General features: G+C 40.7%; 2 protein-coding genes across 2 annotated transcripts in view; both read left to right on the forward strand.

Moving 5' to 3' along the window:
* Positions 1-11233: 11233 nt before the first annotated feature.
* On the forward strand, positions 11234-14351 carry LOC110501760 (neurogenic differentiation factor 1). The gene is made up of 2 exons (XM_021579534.3): positions 11234-11468; positions 12100-14351. The coding sequence occupies exon 2, from the start codon at positions 12109-12111 to the stop codon at positions 13177-13179; it is 1071 nt and encodes a 356-aa protein (XP_021435209.2). The 5' UTR covers positions 11234-11468; positions 12100-12108; the 3' UTR covers positions 13180-14351.
* Positions 14352-20156: 5805 nt separating this feature from the next.
* cerkl (CERK like autophagy regulator) overlaps positions 20157-21076 on the forward strand; it is a 91843-nt gene continuing 90923 nt past the window's right edge. Inside the window, exon 1 of the mRNA XM_021579536.3 lies at positions 20157-20663. Within this exon, the coding sequence (XP_021435211.2) occupies positions 20312-20663 (352 nt within the window). The 5' untranslated portion in view covers positions 20157-20311. The remainder of the gene's footprint in view (positions 20664-21076) is intronic.

Below are 21076 nucleotides of genomic sequence, written 5' to 3' on the forward strand. Positions count from 1 at the left end.
TGGTGTGCCATAGCAAACTGGTAGGCAAGTCTTCTGACCCCACTTAGAGACAGACCAAAATAAATGTCAGCTGACCTAGTAATATACTGAACAAGCTGCAGGTCCAAATCAGGTGAAAAAAACTGCAGTGGTTTTGTATAGCCAACCACTGTTGTTGGCATGGCTGTCTGACTTTCAACTTCTTCTCTGGTAACCTTTTAATAATACAGAGTCAGAGTACGGTAATTTATGTCAAAATCCTTTGCCGTACTCCTGATTGATTTGTTCTGCAACTTCACCTGCCTCATTGCCTTTAACATTATGCCTGTGCTGCCTGTGCTGCCATCCTCTGTTTTCTTTTATCATTTCTAACCATCTTTCTTTCCTTCCCCACTTTCTTTCTTTCTTTCCTTCCTTCTTCCTTCCTTCAAAAACACATTTCCTCATTGCAATTACATATTCATTACAGGCTTATTACGCCCACCTCCCTGTCTACTATCCTTGTTGGCACAATGCAATTCATAACACCACACTAAATTCATGACACTGTATGAAGTAGTGTGTGTGTGTGTGTGTGGATATACTGTCTCATACAGTAGGCATGTAGTGTGTTAGTAGATACACACACACACACACACACACACACACACCAAAGCCTGTCTTGTGTAGTCCAGGGATATGTCTGCTGCTCTAAACTATACGTATATATGATAATACATTTACAGTAACATTTTATGCTATTATCAGAGCTGATTACACAATATCACAATGTTTTTTGAACATGTTCTATGTGTCTATGTATACTGGGGCAAATTGTCACATGTGAAGACTTGCCCAAGATCATTGAGACACTTGTCCCAAACTGACGTGTGCTATTGTTGGCTAAATCTCAAGGTTAGCTCAACATAGGACTGCAACTAAAGCATCAAAAGACACGTTATTGTCTCCATTACTCAGTGTAAAATTATAATTTTGAACATTCATACCTAAATAAAATGTATTGCATAAAATGTAACGTGACAATTATTTTACTTTTGCCCACATGTGAACACGAATTTGACCATAGAACATGTAGTCACATAAAGTAGCTATTTGAGATTGTGCCTCTCATGTTAGAGGTATGAACAGTTTGACCATTTACCCGAATGACAACTTACCTCGTTCTCCCCTACAACTTGATAGCATAGTTTTAAGATTAAAAGTCAAATAAAAGCTCAACTGCTGCCTCCGACGTAATGTTTCATATCCACCACAAGACGACGCCATTGTATTTCCAATGCAACCGCAGGCAGCATCCTTAAAAAAAAAAAAAACTTTTAGGAAGCGAAAAACATTTATTGCTCTGTTGTGAGAAATACAGATCTCTGACAGTGTGCCTGTGCACATATCAGTGACCGTGACGTCAAGGTTTCCCTCACCCACGCCAATTAAAATCTTATGGACTCATATTACGTGTTCCCGTTCTTAACGAATAAACAATGACATTTCATCATTTCATCACATATTCGAGTGGCACCTGTGTTTCTTAATTACAAAAACAAAAGTTACGATTACCGTTTTATTGTCTTCTTCGAAGAACGTAGTAAAACAGATATGAAAAGATGTAATTATGATATATGGGTGACTGTTATCTGTGTTTTAATAGAACAACAAGACATACAATTAAAGTTCCCAACATTTTACAACATTGACCCCCTGAACATTATTATTGCCTTACGAAGAGGTGCGTTTTTTTTTGTTGCCTTAAAATAATTGATTTCTTTACTTTTTCCCAAACTTTTATTCCAATTCAAATCAAATTGTATTTGTCACATGCGCCGAATACAACAGGTGAAGATAGACCTTACAGTGAATGCTTACATACACTACAGCTGCACACTCTGTGTGTAGTGCACTATTGGACATCATTCTGAGTTCCCTACAAATTATAATGATTTTATACTACTTTAATTATTATTATATTACAACTATAGGCCTAATATGTTCATATTTATATTACGACATAGTAATAATACTAACACTATTATGATTATTATTTGTTGTTATTATTAGGATATTGGTGTTATTATTAATTTCCCTAATAAACTATATAGATCATGTGCACTCCATAGGGGTTCAGGCAGGCACGTTTATGCAGCAGGTGGTCGGTCACCTGCTATATGAAACCCCCGGAAGTGTTCTTAGCATATTATTGAAACCAAAATCCATCCCGCTATGGGCCACAGCTGAGTCCCGAGCCAGGATTTTACTGTACACATCCCAAATGGCACCACATTCCCTACATAGTGCACTACTTTTGACCAGAGCCCTATATTCGCCCTGGTCACAACTAGTGCAATAAATAGGGATTAGGGTGGCATTTGGGACATTATCACTGTCTGCACCTTCCAGCGTGATTTATTACACGCCAATACCAAATAACTAATCAGTGGTCTAACTAATTAATGCACATTTGCATTTTTGCATAAGCAATTAGTGCGATGAAAGTGAATTAATTCCGTTTAGCATTTCATTGCAATCTAAGCGTCTATTCAAGCGGATGGGCATTAGTGAAGAATTGGAGTAGGGACTCAGGATGGTTTCCCTGCTCTGAGACAAGGCCGGACGGGGTTCTGATTAGGGAATGGAAGGTCAGATCCTCATATTCAAATAGCTGCAATGGGTTTAGGTTTTGTTTGCAACCAAACACCGAGTTGAACACAATGCATGTTCTCTCTGGTGAGACGGAATAAGAATTCGTTAAACTATGCTATGAGGTCACTGGGAAAACGGCTTGCTTTGCCTGATTTTGACACAATTTAAACCTGGTTTATATTTTTGTATTTAATTTTTGGTTTTAAGAGCAAACAATAAAGTATCATATTATTGAGCACATAATACATTAATAATATTTGCAAAAAAGACAACACTATTACAATATGGCTACAATATAAAGGAATTAGTTGAATTTGCACACTTCTATTTGTGTCTTAAAACGCTTGGCAAATATGTTTAGCTAATATGTTCAACCGATAGCCTGGTCTTAGGGCGGTCACCAGAGTTTCATAACATTTGGGGATAAATCCCGAAGGCCAGGGACTGAGGGGTTTGCGGGCCTGAGAAAAAGAAATAGCCTTTTCGAAAATAATTTCCTGCAATTCTACGTAACTTTACATGACTGTAGACATTTCAGTAATGTTTTTTATACCACACAAAATGACAAGCTACGCTGACATTGACATACTGAGATCAATAAAAAGGACGACCCATGTCTTGGATGCAACCAATAGCATAGGCCAATGAAAATACATATCTCAAGCCTACAATATGATGAGGGAAATTATAGTTTCTAGTTGCATTCACTTATTATACAAACAGTTTTTTCCCTCAATTGTATTTTGAAATAATGAAAAATATAATTTAGCTGCTGGCTGCTGTTCATTGACAGCCACATTGACACCAGCAACAACTCAACAATCATCTGTTTGATATTTGCCGCGCTGGCTGACCATTTGCTCGATTCTCAACTCTATGCATATGCGCTCATAAAGTGACAAAACACAATCAACAGCAATACATTTTTTAAATAAGCTATTAATCATCTGTGGCTAAATTATGCTCTATGGTGTAGTATTTGCAATTATTTCATTTATTTCTGTAGAGACAGAAGTAATTATATAATTTGGCAAATGTATTTCAATTTATCTGCGGCACTTCCAGCACCTCTTCCTGAAAACGCACGACATTTGCTGAAATGCATTATGTACACATATGCACGAATTGAATGCGAGATTGTGTTGCTTCCTGCGGTGCTATGTTTAATTCCGTACGCTGTGCTCTCTCTCCCTAAGGCCAAATAATCAACACTTCTTGTTATTAATTGAATGGATTGTGGTCAGTAACCAAATAGGATATTATTGTGTAGGTAGGCCTACTGTTACAATAATATTTAAAATAATCTATCAGCAAGTAGCCTTGCCTACAATTACAAGATAATAAATGCAGTAAATCAATGAAGCCAATAGGCTAGTGGTTTCAGCTAGATTGTTTTTGAAACGATGTAGGCCTTATGACCTTTTTAACCAATAAGAAAATATGTCAAAATTACTTGATAGCCTATAGGAAAAGTGTAAAAGTGGATTCACATCAGTAGACTAAGTGAAATGCATCAGAAAGTTATTGGAAAGTTCAGGAAAACATCAGGGAAGCTCATCAGGTAGGCTGTAGGCCTAATGTGTGTGTGTGTGTGTGTGTGTGTGTGTGTGTGTGTGTGTGTGTGTGTGTGTGTGTGTGTGTGTGTGTGTGTGTGTGTGTGTGTGTGTGTGTGTGTGTGTGTGTGTGTGTGTGTGTGTGTGTGTGTGCGTGTGTGTGTGTGTAGAGAGAGAATACCTGCATTGCTTTCAATTACTAGACTAATGATCACTAGCACTCACCTCCACTTAGCTAACATTTCCCAGCATAATTGTAACTAAATATCCAAAAGGAGATTCAGTGCAAACAACAATCTGACATTGATTGATTTATCAAGGCTTGTCTCAAAGCAGCAAGGATCCTGTCCCAATCAAAACATAGCTGGAACTATCAGTTCCACATGGCAATTGCTTTACATTTATTATAACCAGTGGTGTAGTGCTATCTTTTAGGTAGCCTACCAGAGCACAATTTTGTATTATTATTACATCATCATTTCTGAATGAAAGTTGGTACCTACATGTAGCCTATTGTAGGCTATAAAATCATTGTAGAATATACATACAATAGGCCTACATCCTCCACATTGCACGATTCCATATGTCTACACATAAGTGGCTCAATGAAAATTTTATATTTTTTCAATCCTAAAACACCAAATTAGGCCTACCTTATTATAAATTAGGCCGTCATCACTGTCAATCATGAATAATAATTCTTCACATTTTACAGGTAAAACGTCCATGCTGAATGCATGCCAACCATTGGATCCCAATCTGTTTCATGTGAATATGCATTTCGATCTTCTTGAATGATGTAGGCTAAGTAGCCTAACTACTGTTTCATCGAATTTTAGAGCAGATGGAGTTGAACACAGCCACCTGCATTTTGTTTCATTCAAAGCACATTTTAGACTATGGCACCTGCTGTTGAGTTCTATTCACATGAGAAAAATCCTAAATTGTCATAAGAAATTAAGTGGTGTTTTTGGAATTCGTTTTGTTATGTAAAATACTAATGAATCATTAAGTAATCTTGCAAGACATAGCACCATTCTGAGAAGTGGCTGAGCGTGGAAGTGGCACTACATCCCTGATTATAACTGTTGGGTGACTTCGGGAGTTTCAGCTCTAACCACAGTTTAAATTGCTCACTCAGTTGACAGCATTTTTTTTACACCATCGCAGCAGTGCAAAATATTCGGGGCTGACCCAAAAAGTCAGGTCTCACAGTGTATTATTGAGGCCTAAGTTAGTAATAACGGTCTGTAAAACATGCAAACAAATTGTTTCGTTTAGTTGTTGTTTTCCCCCTTTAGAGCAGCCCAGGTTTTATGCCCCAGCACTACACAGCCGATTCAAATAACCAGCAGGGGGACAGAACCGAGTTTGGGAAACCCTTCTTTAACGGTGTTGAAGTGCTGTGGGCGGTGTTGAAGTGCTGTGGGCGGTGTTGAAGTGCTGTGGGCGGTGTTGAAGTGCTGTGGGCGGTGTTGAAGTGCTGTGGGCGGTGTTGAAGTGCTGTGGGCGGTGTTGAAGTGCTGTGGGCGGTGTTGAAGTGCTGTGGGCGGTGTTGAAAATATCAACCGTCTGCTACCACAGTTTACATGGTCATAGAAATATACAGTCTGGGAAAATGTGTGATGGACCTTCTTCGAGCATTCTAGCAGGGTACTTTCGACCAACAAAACTTGCCCTGGTTTTATGAAAGAATCAAGATAAGGTGTTCCCTGCTTCTCTCTCAGGCAGTACTTCGAGGCGACCAGGTTCTGTGGCCACTTGAAGATTACCTAGTTCACCAAGCAAAGCCATGCTCTGTGCTACTCAACAGGGCAATTTTAAAAGACCCTGTTAAATATAGACCCACGGGGATGATTCAGAGCCGAGCAAACTGTGTGAACTTGTAAGTGTTTTTCTTGGGGTGTCAGACACTATGGAGTTTAACTTTAGGCATTTTTATGGAGATTGTTGCTGCCCGTAGCATTGAATGCAAGGGAAGCCAGCAAGCATTTTGCCTCCCTTGATAAAGAAAGTATAAAATAATAGCCAATCAGCTTTGAGCTAAAGTGAGTGAGCTAAACTGTGAATGGTCCTGCTGTGCCAGTTTGGATTTGGCGTCACTCCTACTAAATCGCATTGAGAGCATATGTCACTGACAGAAAAAAACTTGAAATTGTTGCATCTGATTGTGTTGTCTTCCAGTGTTTAACTAGCTAGCTAAAATTGTCCCTTTCCTAAGTTTGCCATGGATGGAAATAGGGATTTGGACTTGTGGTTTACTTAATTCTCCATACTGGGCAATTCTCCATACTGTTAAGATGGCTGACGTTTTACATGCTTCTGACCAATTGTGCTATTTTGTTCATATTTTAGTTGTTTGTAACTTTTAAAAAAAAACTATTTTGTACATTATGTTGCTGCTACCGTCTCCGACTCACCAAGAACTGAAAGAAGCTTTTTCCTTTAACAAGTGCGACGAGAAGGATATACTGCTCTCCGGGGAACAGGCCCAGATCCCCGTCATTTGCGTGAAGAAAAGACGGAGGAAAAGAGGATGCAGATCGGGCTGACTTCTGAGAATCTGTATGCGAGCGAGTAAACTCCCACTGCCATCCATTCTACTTGCTAACATGCAATCATTGGAAAACAAAATTGATAACCTACGATTACGATTATCCTACCAACGGGACATTAAGAACTGTAATATCTTATGTTTCACCGATTTGTGGCTTAAGAACGACACGGATAATATAGAACTGGAGAGATTTTCCATGCACCGTCAGAACAGAGAAGCTACGTCTGGTAAGACGAGGGGTGGGGGTGTGTGTCTTTTTGTCAACAAGCTGTAGACCACAAGCAAAAACTAAAGCAGTACGTACCAGTGACTCGCTCAATATGGAAGTGGTCAGATGACGCGGATGCTACGCTACAGGACTGTTTTGCAAGCACTGAACACTGAAAATGTTCCGGGTTTCATCCAATGGCATTGGGGAGTATACCATCTCAGTCATCAGCTTTATCAATAAGTGCATTGACGACGTCATCCCCAAAGTGACCGTACATATATCCCAACCAGAAGCCATGGATTATAGGCAACATCCACATCGAGCTAAAGGCTAGTGCTGCGTTTTCAAGGAGCGGGACATTAATCTGGACACTTATAAGAAATTCCGCTACGCCCTCAGACGAACCATCAAACAAGCAAAGGATCAATACCGGATTAAGACTGAATCCTACTACACCGGCTCTGACACTCGTCGGATGTGGCAGAGCTTGAAAACTATTGTGGACTACAAAGGGAAACCCAGATGCGAGCTGCCCAGTGACGAGCTGAATGCCTTTTATGCTTGCTTCGAGGCAAGCAACACTGAAGCATGTGCGAGAGCACCAGCTGTTCTGGATGACTGTGTGATAACGTTCTCGGTAGCCAATGTGAGCAAGACCTTTAAACAGGTCAACATTCACAAAGCTGCAGGGCCAGATGGATTACCAGGACGTGTACTCAAAGTATGCGCTGACCAACTGGCAAGTGTCTTCAATGACATTTTCAACCTGTCCCTAACTGAGTCTGTAATACCTACATGTTTCAAGCAGACCACCATAGTCCCTGTGCCCAAGGAAGCGAAGGTAACCTGCCTAAATGATTACCGCCCATAGCACTCACGTTGGTAGCCATGAAGTGCTTTGAAAGGCTGGTCATGACTCACATCAACGGCATCCTCCTAGATACCCTAGACCCACTCCAATTCGCATACCGCCCCAACAGATCCACAGATGAGGCATTCTCAATCACACTCCACACTGCCCTTTCCCACCTGGACAAAAGGAACACCTATGTGAGAATGCTGTTCATTGACTACAGCTCAGAGTTCAACACCATAGCGCCCACGAAGCTCATCACTATGCTAAAGACCCTGGGACTAAACACTTTCCTCTGCAACTTCCTGACGGGCCACCCCCAGGTGGTAAGGGTGGCAACAGCACATCTGCCACGCTGATCCTCAACACTGGGGCCCCTCAGGGGTGTGTACTTAGTCTCCTCCTGTATTCCCTGTTCACCCACGACTGCATGGCCAAACACAACTCCAACACCATCATGAAGTTTGCTGACAACACAACAGTGGTAGGCCTGATCACAAACAATGATAAGACAGCCTATAGAGAGGAGGTCAGAGACCTGGCAGTCTGGTGCCAGGACAATAACCTCTCCCTCAGTGTGAGTAAGACAAAGGAGCTGATTGTGGACTACAGGAAAAGACAGGCCGAACAGGCCCCAATTAACATCAACGGGGCTGTAGTGGAGCAGGTCGAGAGTTTCAAGTTCCTTGGTGTGCACATCGCCAACAAACTTCCATGGTCCAAACACACTAAGACAGTTGTGAAAAGGCCACGACAAAATATTTTACCCCCCAGGAGACGGAAAAGATTTGACATGGGTTCCCAGATCCTCAAAAAGTTCTACAGCTGCACCATCGAGAGCATCACCGCCTGTATGGCAACTGCTCTGCATCTGACCATAAGGCACTACAGAGGGTAGTGCGTACGGCCCAGTACATCACTGGAGCCAAGCTTCCTGCAGTACAGGACCTATATAATACCAAAAGGCTCCTTAACAGTTTCTGCCCCCAAGCCATAAGACTGCTGAACAATTAATCAAATATGGCCACCGGACTATTATATTGACCCCCCCCCCCCCCCCCCACACACTTGTTTTGTACACTGCTGCTATTTGTGTTTATTATCTATGCATAGTCACTTCACCCCTACCTACATGTACAAATTGCCTCATCTAACCTGTACCCCCGCACACTGACTTGGTACCGGTGCCCCTTGTATATAGTCTCGTTATTGTTATGTTATTGTGTTACTTTTTATTATTTCAGTGTTTTTACTTTTGTTTATTTGGTAAATATTTTCTTAACTCTTCTTGAACTGCATTGTTGGTTAAGGGCTTTAAGGGCTTGTAAGTTAACATTTCACGGTAAGGTCTACACTTGTTGCATTCGGTGCATGTAACAAACAAAGTTTGATTTGATTACAATGTGGATTCTGATCCAGCCATTAATTCATATATTGTGCTCCTGGCTTCAGAGGATGGAAGTTCAATGTAGCTAGATGTAGAAGGCTAATTTTAACTAGCTAACATTGCCCATGAAAGTAAGTTAGATCAGCAAACAAGCATTTTAGCCAAGTAGCCTAGGACAACAAAAAATAAACGTTTGTATTGTATGATAGAGTGATAGACCATTTCGGATGTCACTGTTTCGGCTGTCACCTACTGTTTCGCATTTCGGATGTCACCTACTAAGTGTAGGTGATTTGATGATGTTGAAATGTTGAAGTTGAAATGTTGCTGGAATAGTGGAGGCAGCTCCTGTTTTTTTTGCGACTTGTGGTAACTCTCCGTGGTTCTAAATCCATAGTTGTTTAGTGGTCCATCCAAAAATGTCACAAATGTTAACTTGCTTGACCATGCTTTAAGTCATGTAACTGTTTGTTTCATGCAATATGCTTTGTGGACTTCACTGGACAGAGGTTGCTCTCTGGTTTTGTGATGAAACAAAGCTGTGGTTGAATTTATTCTGCCACTGTATCGTCTTATTGTCTCAGCCTTTAGGCCTATATCACAGTTTCAAGGTATATGAACTAACAGGTCATAGAGAAAACAACATAATTATCACAACACAGGTTGTAAAATGGCTTTTATGTATGGCTTCCCCAGTGATTATACTCACGCATCGCTACTGCAATAATGGCATACTCTTTTGGACCAGACAACATCAGATATGCATACATACATAGACAGAGGGGCGCTGTTTCGCTCACTCTGATGCTTTCTCCGGTGAGATACAGTACATTCAGCCTCTTGTGAATTGAAGGAAAATTATGAACACAGAGAAAAGCCTGGCTTTTCTTGTCATCCATGAATACACACAAATGGCATATTTCCCATTTGCAAGTTAACATTTTTGTGATTGTCCATCATTTAGGCAAAATGGTTTTACTTTACGCCTTTTGTTTGGAATAAAGAAGGGAGTTATTTTAGCAATTATCTATCAGCAGGCCTAGGCTACTGTAGGCTATATATACATATACTGAATAAAAATATAGACACAACATGCAACAATTTGAACGTGGTTCAGTTCTGTTTTGATTGTCTGTTGTTACCCCCACTTGTTACGGTGTCTTTCTGTACAACGGTCAACACGTCGATTTTGTTGGGGGGGGATTAAATTGAACAGACGACTGCAGATTTTGGACGTTGCATCAGGGTAGTGAGCTGTGAAACAGGCTTTTGTTAGTGCGCGTGCGACTCGCGTGCCGACCAGCAGATTGAAAAGAGGGGGAGACTCCAGGTTCATTACTTCAACCAGCTCCGTCCAGACCATTACAACCACTGTTGCCAATCAACATCACGCACTGCTAGAGATGGGGGACAATAACACTTCAACTATTGCAGATAAACACTGATGCAGGCAGCAGTGAGCAAAACAAAAAAAGTAATGCAGTTAGTCTAAATTCATTGTTGTAATTACAATGTTGCATAGCATGTAATTACTTGCATTATATTCTTCTCCATGGATAGCCTACTTTTATTTAAAAAAATGTCTCACAGCATTATCATGCGCTGAAAAATAGATATGAAGGGCCAGTATGGGACCTTATTCTTGTCTTGGTGACTTGGCGTGTTTATTAGGCTATTTAATTTGTTCAATATCCGCAAAGTGGGCTAATGTGCATTATTCTATACACTACACTAATGTACATTATTCTATAATTATGATATTTATGATTAATAACATCATAATCAACCCATTTATAAGAGGACACACGTGGGGAATGGGTTGGGCTTGAGTATTAGTAGTGATTGAATATGTCCTATGCTCGAAAGGGTTAATCCATCCTGCGGGTCCACAAGGATCCACGGAGGCCCTAACTGGCGACAGATGGCCACTTTCTTTTGGCCACAAAGGAGCGGAATACAGAGCCCTGGCGAATACAAATGGGACCGTGTCACGTGACGCTTGGGGCCGTTTCTGCTTGACGTAGATGGACCATATGGCGCGTGCCGAGAGTAAGGCCATGGGTGGGTGGAGCCTGTTCCTGCCAGTCATTAAGTGAAGCGATGGTGATGGTATTAGGGATACAACCATAGAGACATACAGGTTCATCTTTCTCTCCCAGTCCCTTGCAGCATCAGCAGCAGCACTATATAACACGAGCATCCGTCGGCGCAGCCACATTACAGTCCATTCACCGGACCTCACACTTCAGGAGGGGCATGCCAGAGTCATAACAAGATCATTCTGCAAAACATAGGTATTTATTTATCAATCATATAATGTAATTACTTATTTATGCAAATGTTTTGGGTGAAAGGAATGCTGTGATTTGTCTGTTACATGGACATAAAGCAGGCTACAATTATTCAGCAGTTAAAGGTTTTCTGAACAAGCTTGAATTATTTATTGATACAAACCTTCTCAGATGAGAGGTGATGTGACCATTTCGCACCTGTTACAGAAAGGAAACAGGGATTCGGATATTCTGATTGAACTCAGCAATGACATCAGATGTCTCAATTAACTGGAGATTTAAAAATAAGTAATTGAAAATAATTTTGATCAAATTGACTTGTTATGTCAAGCTATTAGGTGATAATTGAATAATTGATGTATTATGCTCCTATGTTTTGGTTTATCCTGACCACAAATTAATGTTCTACATTTTGCTCTTAAACTCTAATGAATTTTTATGACACATATAATCATCGGTATTGCAAAAGTAATATTGGATCTGATACAAAAATAGTTTTTTTGTTTGACTTAGATTAGTAGCCCAATGCACCAGTAGCCCATGTTCCAAAACGAACTCTTATTGAATAGGCTATTAGTCAAGTACCAAATGATGTCCAAATGATTCTGCTCACGGTTGTCTTTTTTATTGACAGATTTCCAATATGACTAAATCCTACACGGAACAGACCATGATGTCATCAGAACCCCAGGATTCTGCGACCTGGACTGACGAATGTCAGCGCTCCCAGGACGAACAGGATATGGAGAAGAAGAACGGCGCGCTTGAGTCCATGCACGGGGCCCTCGAGGATGACGACGAAGATGGGTTAAACAGACTGGATGAGGATGATGATGAGGAGGAAGAGGAAGAGGAGGAAGAGGAAGGCGACGATCAAAAGCCTAAACGTCGTGGACCAAAAAAGAAGAAAATGACAAAAGCCAGGATGCAGAGGTTTAAGATGAGGCGCCACAAGGCGAACGCGCGGGAAAGGAATCGTATGCACGGACTCAACGACGCGCTGGAGAGTTTGCGTAAAGTTGTGCCATGTTACTCCAAAACCCAAAAGCTCTCAAAAATCGAGACTCTGCGGCTGGCTAAAAACTACATCTGGGCCCTGTCAGAGATCCTGCGGTCAGGGAAAAGCCCAGACGTCATATCATTTGTCCAGGCCTTGTGTAGGGGCTTGTCACAGCCCACTACTAACCTAGTGGCAGGCTGTCTCCAGCTCAACCCCAGAACTTTGCTCCCGGAGCAGACACAGGAGATACCATCTCATATGCAACCAGCAAGTGCTTCCTTCGCCGCGCATCCATACTCCTACCAGACCCCGGGTCTTCCCAGCCCTCCATATGGTACAATGGACAGCTCCCACGTCTTCCACGTCAAGCCCCATTCATACGGAAGCGCGCTGGAGCCATTCTTTGAGACCGCGCTGCCGCTTACAGACTGCACTAGTCCATCATTCGACGGACCCTTAAGCCCACCACTGAGTGTCAACGGGAACTTTTCCTTCAAACACGAGCCTTCGTCAGAGTTCGAAAAGAACTACGCCTTTACCATGCACTACCAGGCTGCTGCGGGACTGGCAGGTCCACAGGGACACGCGTCCCTTTACCCGAGCTCTGCGCCGCGGTGTGAGATACCGATGGAAAACATTATGTCGTACGAAGGACACACTCATCACGAGAGAGTCATGAATGCTCAGCTTAACGCTATATTTCATGAATCGTAAATACATTGAACGTGCATCAAAGACTGACAAGCGCGCGTCATGATATGGTATCCTCTTGCCACTGATGCAAAATAGCAATTATAATCCGCTTGTATGTATTTATTGTTGTTACTGCCTTTAGAAGTGCGGATGCATATGCATATTCTTTTTCACCTAATGTACTGTATTGTATTCGCTTCTACATTATGGTACAGGTCACGTTGTGGAAATAGTGGTGACCATACTGAGAATGTGTTGATTATCCATGTTACAAAATCACAAGCAATAATTTGGAAAACTATGCAATTTATAAACAAATACTTGGGACAATAAAAAAAATATTATAAATATTTCTATATTTTTCAACCTGCATTTTCCAACTGATCTATCCTATCCTGAGTAATTTTGTTGTGATTTTGTACAGCATTATTCATTATTAGTTCCTATTTCATTTCATGTTACTCCATGCTATGTTTTATAAAATAGTTATGTCATGTTTATATGATGCAACCGTTTTATGAAAGATCATTATCTATACAGAGGCAAGTGCTCATACTCTGTTGCCTTAGCGATTATTTACTGCAATTCGTGCAAAGCTGCACAATATTGAACATTTTATTTTCCCCCAAAACATAGCCTATCTTGGCTACTTAACAATCAGGAATGTTATATCGCTGAATAGGGGATACTTACTTGCAAAGTAGCCTAAATACCTTGATTGTGTATAAAAAGCTTAACTATCACCTGAAAATACTCATTGTATAAAACTAATGCTTTATTATTTCATATAAAACATGTACATTGACGTGGGCCATACCCCATGCGAAATCATCTGCAGCACATTTTGGAACAAACCAGGAACCATCTCATTGTGCCATTGCATGAATGTGCAAATCAGTGAAGAAGAGCCATTTGCAGCATCTGATGCTCAAATTCAATGTGTGTTGTATATCGTTTGTAAACATTTTACAATGTAGGTAGGTGGGTGTTAGAGCCCATTAGAGGACCGCGTGGCATTAAATTACTCATAATATGTTCGTTACTTATCCTATATTTTATTTCGAAGGTTTAAACGTTTAATTCTCTCCCAATGTGATTCAAGTGTACATAATTGCGTTGAGATAAATGTATAATGCATATCTCATGAGGAGCACTCAATTATTTATATAATAAAGTGAATGAGTAGCCTACAATTTCTATCACGATTGTCTGTTAACCTTCCAACATCTCTATTATAGGTTAATAATCCAATTATAAGTAAAAATAACATCTAAAGTAAACGTATAACTTAAACTGTCAAACCACGTGTTTTTAAGGCAAAACTAAGTAAGATTTCGCAATGGTTTAAAGTCCCGCAGTCTGCGGGGTTGCAAAATAACCTTGACTTCTTTTGGGATAGTCCTTTTGCTCTGGCAAATCATCCGAGACAATCTAGTCCCGATTATTATTTTTCATGCATCACTATTACGCACGATGGATAGTGAACATTTATCTGCCCATATGTAAACTATATTATTCTCTTAATAAATTATTACAATTACAAAGCAACTTAATATGAGTGAAAATGAGCAAACATCCCCCTATTAAATGTAGGCATACCTTAAGGCTGAAGGACAAAACAAGCGTTTTTCCTACCATGCCACGGGTAGCTGCAGTCAAGGGGCATTCACATGCCTCCATGGCGAAGTCCTAAATGGCACCCTAATACTTTGGAGCAGAACACCACGAGTCCTAGTCGAAAGTAGTCCGCGATATGTGCCATTTAGGACTTACACCACAGTGTATGCAAACCGAGCTAGGCACATATGTTACTTCTGCAGGGGAGGTTTTTAATTTATGAAAATTATATTGTGTATGCATAAACACTCTCTGGCTGCGTCTATAACCCAAAACTTCCATCATAAGGGAAAACCCCAGCGAGTGAGCTAGCCAGCCATCATCAATATGGTAGTTATATTCTGCATTGTGCTGTATATTTCCTGTTAAAGTAGTATAAATAACAATTGGTGGCGTATTGTATCCGCCCTTCCTCGATAATATACCAGCACCACCGTTCAATTGGCATGGGTAAACCGTTGGAATAATTTAATGACTACATATTAGATGAAAGTAAACCCTCACTGCATGCCCCCAACAATTACAGAAATATGCAGTCCTGGAATCTGTATCCCATAGCCTCTGTCAACGGGTCTCCAAAACACTTATTTATAATTTCAAACATGCACAGTTTTGTTATTTCAGACCTTTACCCTGGACCAATCAAATCACAGGGGAAGTGCATCCCTCCGTGTCATCTGAATCTTTATACATGGGCGTGCAGGGTTCCTGTGTTAAATCAGGAACTGTCCATGGTGCTGCGAAGGCTATTGGTGCCTCAGCTGCCCTGTCGAGGTCTTTTATTGCTCAGTATATAACAGCATATTCCATTGAATGTCAGAACTATATAAAGGCCACTGTTCTATATTTAGTTCGATTGAGTCATAAACCCTGATAATAAAACAGAGTTAAACGCAATGTCATAATAGACATCAGGATAGGCAACAAAAAAAAAAGATCAACCAATACCCTACCTGTGCATAACTTAAACTTTATGAATATACAATTTGGATACGGTTATAGCCTATTGATAGACCAGGTTTATAATGACATCAGCACTTTAACCATATAAAATAGTTGATATAAAGTCAGGGTGACTAATAACTGTAGGTTACACCAAGCATAATAATTATCCTACACCCTGAAAAAGGCAGCGTTGTTTGGTTGACCCAACTGCTGGGTTGCAGGCCTTGGGTCACTTCGTTGAGTTGTTTTCTTTAAAAAGAGCAAAGGTGGGTTGTTAGTGCTGGGTTATTTGGTACTGTGTTACTGAGATATGACACCTCAGAGGATAAGTTCATTAGAGTTACCAGCCTCAGAAATGCCTGCCCAAATAAATGCTTCACAGAGTTCAAGTAACAGACATCTCAACATCAACTGTTCAGAGGAGACTGTGTTAATCAGGCCTTCATGGTCGAATTGCTGCAAAGAAACCACAATGAAAGGACACTAATAATGAGAAGAGACTTGCTTAGGCAAAGAAACATGAGCAATGGACATTAGACTGGTGGAAATCTGTCCTTTGGTCTGATGAGTCCAGATTTTTGGTTCCAGCTGCTGTGTCTTTGTGAGATGCAGAGTTGGTAAATGGATGATCTCCACATGTGGTTCCCACCGTGAAGAATGGAGGAGGAGGTGGGATGGTGTAGGGGTGCTTCGCTGGTGACACTGTCAGTGATTTATTTTGAATTCAAGGCACACTTAACCATCACGGCTACCACAGCATTCTGCTGCGGTACGCCATCCCATCTGGTTTGCGCTTAGTGGGACTATCATTTGTTTTTCAACAGGACAATGACCCAACACACCTCCAGGCTGTGTAAGGGCTATTTGACCAATAAGGAGAGTAATGGAGTGCTGCATCAGATGACCTGGCCCCCACAATCACCCAACCTCAACCCAATTGAGATGGTTTGGGATGAGTTGGACTGCAGAGTGAAGGAAAAGCAGCCAAACTGTGCTCAGCATATATGGTAACTCCTTCAAGACGGTTGGAAAAGCATTCCAGATGAAGCTGGTAGAGCGAATGGTAGAGCAAAGGGTGGCTACTTTGAAGAATATAAAATATATTTTGATTTATTTAGCACTTTTTTGGTTACTACATGATTCCACATGATGTGTTATTTCAATGTTTTGATGTCTTCACTATTATTCTACAATGTAGAAAATAGTAAAAATAAAGAAATACCCTAGAATGTGTAGGTGTGTCTACTTTTGGCTGGTATTTTGTGTGTATGTTGTTTCATTATTCTTTTTTTATTGTAATGTTTACAGGGCTCTCTTGTAATATAGATGTTTAATCTCAATGTGACTCCCTGTTTAAATAAGGTTCAATAAAATAAACAAGAGCTATCTGAAAGCCAAGCCTATAATAAGACACGCCTCCTGAAAATATCCTAAGGATTACATAATAAAAGACCCAGCTGCTAGGTCAACCCAGCATGAGAGTAAAAAATATCAAAATAATGGTTCAATTAACCCATATTTGGGTTATTCACGCAACCCAACTGGTTGGGTCAAAATAATCCAGCGTGTGTTCTGCCCAATATTTACCCACCAAAAAACACAAATTGTTTTATTTTTTAGCAATATGCAATTGGTAGTTACATTCTTGTCCCATCGTTGCAACTCCCATACGGACTCGGAAGAGGCGAAGGTCGAGAGCCACGTGTCCTCCGAAACACGACCCTGCCAAGCTGCACTAGTTCTTGACACACTGCTCACTTAACCTGGAAGCCAGCTGTACCAATGTGTCGGAGGAAACAAAAGTCAGCGTCCATGCCACAAGGAGTTGCTTGGACAAGGACATCCCGGCCTGCCAAACCCTCCCCTAACCCAGACGACGCTGGACCAATTGTACGCCGCCTCATGGGTCACCCGGTCAGCTGCGACACAGCCTGGGATCAAACCCGGGTCTGTAGTGACACTTGAAGCACTGCGATGCAGTGCCTTAGACCCCTGCGCCACTCGGGAGGCCCCAAATTGGGTTGTTTTTATTCCAGCATTTTTAAGAGTGTAACATGCTTCAATATAGAAAAATAAAATTAATATTCTTTTGAACTTCTATTATGTTCAGTTTAATGTTTTACAGTGAACTATCCCTAATAGACTCTATGATAATACAGTTTTGCTTAGCATTTTAATAGAAGTTACAGTCAACCTTGTGTCAAACAAAACTACACAACAAAAATAATCTATGGATTTTACATGACGGGGATAATAGAAATGGATCTTTTGGTCACAGATACCTTAAAAAAAAGTAGGGGCATGGATCAGAAAACCATTCAGTATCTGATGTGACCACCATTTGCCTCATGCAGTGCGACACATTTCCTTTGCATAGAGTTGATCAGGCTGTGGAATGTTGACCCACTCCCCTTCAATGGCTGTGCGAAGTTGCTGGCGTGGTTACACGTGGTCTGCACTTGTGAAGTCGGTTGGACGTACTGCCAAATTCTCTAAAACAACGTTGGAGGTGGCTTATGGTAGAGAAATTAACATTCAATTCCCTGGCAACAACTCTGATGGACATTCCTGCAGTCAGCATGCCAATTGCACACTCTTGCGACATCTGTGGTATTGAATTGTGTGACAAAACTGCTAATTTTAGAGTAGCTGTTTATTGTCCCCAGCACAAGGTGCACCTGTGTAATGATCATGATGTTTAATCAGTTTCTTGATATGCCACAACTGTCAGGTTATCTTGGCAGAGGAGAAATAACAGGGATAACTAACAGGGATGTAAACAAATTTGTGCAATACTTGACAGAAATAATATTTTTGTGCATATGGAACATTTCTGGAATCTTTTATTTCAGCTAATCAAACATGGAACCAACACTTTACATGTTGTGTTTATATTTTTGTCAGTGGTGTAAAGTACCTAAGTAAAAATACTAAGTCGTTTTTGGGGGTACAGTTGAAGTCAGAAGTTTACATACACCTTTACAACTCAGTTTTTCACAATTCCTGACATTTAATCCTAGTAAAAATTCCCTCTCCTAGGTCAGGTAGGATCACCACTTTATTTTAAGACTGTGAAATGTCAGAATAATAGTAGAGAGAATTATTTCTTTCAGCTTTTATTTCTTTCATCACAGACAGAACGCGTCTCCTTTCTGAGTGGTATGACGGTTGCATGGTCCCATGTTGTTTATACTTGCGTACTATTATTTGTACAGATGAACGTGGTACCTTCAGGCGTTTGGAAATTGCTCACAAGGATGAACCAGACTTGTGGAGGTCTACAATTTTTTATCTGAGGTCTTGGCTGATTTCTTTTGATTTTCCCATGATGTCAAGCAAAGCGGTACTGAGCTTGAAGGTAGTCCTTGAAATACATCCACAGGTACACTTTCTATTGGCTCAAATTATGTCAATTAGCCTATCAGAAGCTTCTAAAGCCAGGACATCATTTTCTGGAATTTTCCAAGCTGTTTAAAGGCACAGTCAACTTAGTGTATGTAAACTTCTGACCCACTGGAATTTTGATACAGTGAATTATAAGTTAAATAATCTGTCTGTAAACAATTGTTGTAAAAATGACTTGTGTCATGCACAAAGTAGATGTCCTAAACAACTTGCCAAAACTATAGTTTGTTAACAAGTAATTTGTGGAGTGGTTGAAAAACAAGTTTTAATGACTCCAACCTAAGTGTATGTAAACTTCTACTGTATCTGTACATGACTATTTATATTTTTGACAACATTTACTTTTACTCCACTACATTCCTAAAGAAAATACTGTACATTTTACTCCATACATTTTCCTTGACACCCAAAACTACTCGTTACAATTTGAATGCTTAGGAGTACAAGAAAATGTTCCAAATCATGCACTTGTCAAGAGAACCTCCATGGTCATCCCTACTGCCTCTGATCTGGCAGACTCACTAAACACAAATACTTAGTTTGTAAATGTTTGTAAATGATGTCTGAGTATTGGAGTGTGCCCCTGGCTGTCAATTAAAATAATAATAATAATAAGGAAATCGTGCTGTCTGGTTTGCTGAATATAAGGAATTTGATGTATAGCATTTACTTTTGACAATTGAGTACTTTTCCCACCACTGTACATAAGTACATTTAAAACCAGATACTTTTAGACTTCTACTCAAGTAGTATTTTACTGGGTGACTTTCACTTTTACTCAAGTCATTTTCCATTAAGATATCTTTACTTTTACTGAAGTATGACAATTGAGTACTTTTTCCCACGCTGATTTTTGTTCAGTACCTATAGGTTCACAGCTTCTTAAACTGATGCAATGCTCTATCCTTAATAAACGTAGTCGTTATGTATTATTTATTAAAGTAGCAAAGTCATCTTGGTCCCATATGTCATCCATAAGATGCAAGTGAGCAACTTCAAGAAATAAACTATGGAGATGCAGGCGCATGACCGGGAGGGACGGCCACGGGCGCGCGAGGCCGAGGGGGAAGTTTCAACTGGCGGACCTGCCATAATAACCTTACCGTCGCGGGCACGCGCCCACCCAGTAAATAGTCTCCAAGGCACCATTCCGAAAAATAGACTTTACTCTTGTCGTATTTAAATCATGTTTGAATCCCCTTTAAAATCAAATGCACGGAACGCTTGGTCAGAGAGCCAGGAGGAGTTGAGCGAGACGGAACCGGTGTCGCCCGTGAGTAAAGGAAACCGTGGGAAGAAGAAGAAAAACAGAAGGCAACAACCACAACAACAAAAAATCGAGAAACGCTCGGTCTCAGCTCCCCAGCTTTGCGGGGAGGAGTCGTTTGATGGGGATGATGAACAGTCAGAGAAACGGTACACCGATTACGACAAACCGATAGTGAGAGGGATATTTCAAATAGGGAAGAAGAGTCACGACGTCCTTCTGACATCGATGAGGGTTACATGGAGTCCTATTCAGCCAGAGACCCCTACAGGTGAGCTCACTGTGCCAGACTGCTGGTGTGTTGGTTTCTTCTGACAGTGATGCAGCCGACTGTAGCACTAGCATACAACGGGGAGTTGATTCATAAACCATAGTATTTTAACATGAAAACACAAGTGTTCCATTTTCACAGCTTTAGTGAAACAGAATGTTCATGCATTCGATAAATTCTCATGAAGTGACAATGTCAGAATAAGCTGGATGAACATGTAACTAACCTACAGCTACATGAAACAAGATTAGCCCATGATTCAGTAGCTGACCGGAGAAAATGAGCAACATCAATGACGTAGTGCAGACCATACTTGGCTGAGGCGTCAGCTATAAACATTTAAAGAAGGCTTATTAGGCTATTGGCTGGCTCAGCTCTACAAGTGGTCGAATACAATTTAAAATAATGTATTT

The sequence above is a fragment of the Oncorhynchus mykiss genome, chromosome 22, assembly GCF_057628025.1.
Source record: "Oncorhynchus mykiss isolate SJ-2025 chromosome 22, ASM5762802v1, whole genome shotgun sequence".
Taxonomy (NCBI): Eukaryota; Metazoa; Chordata; class Actinopteri; order Salmoniformes; family Salmonidae; genus Oncorhynchus; species Oncorhynchus mykiss.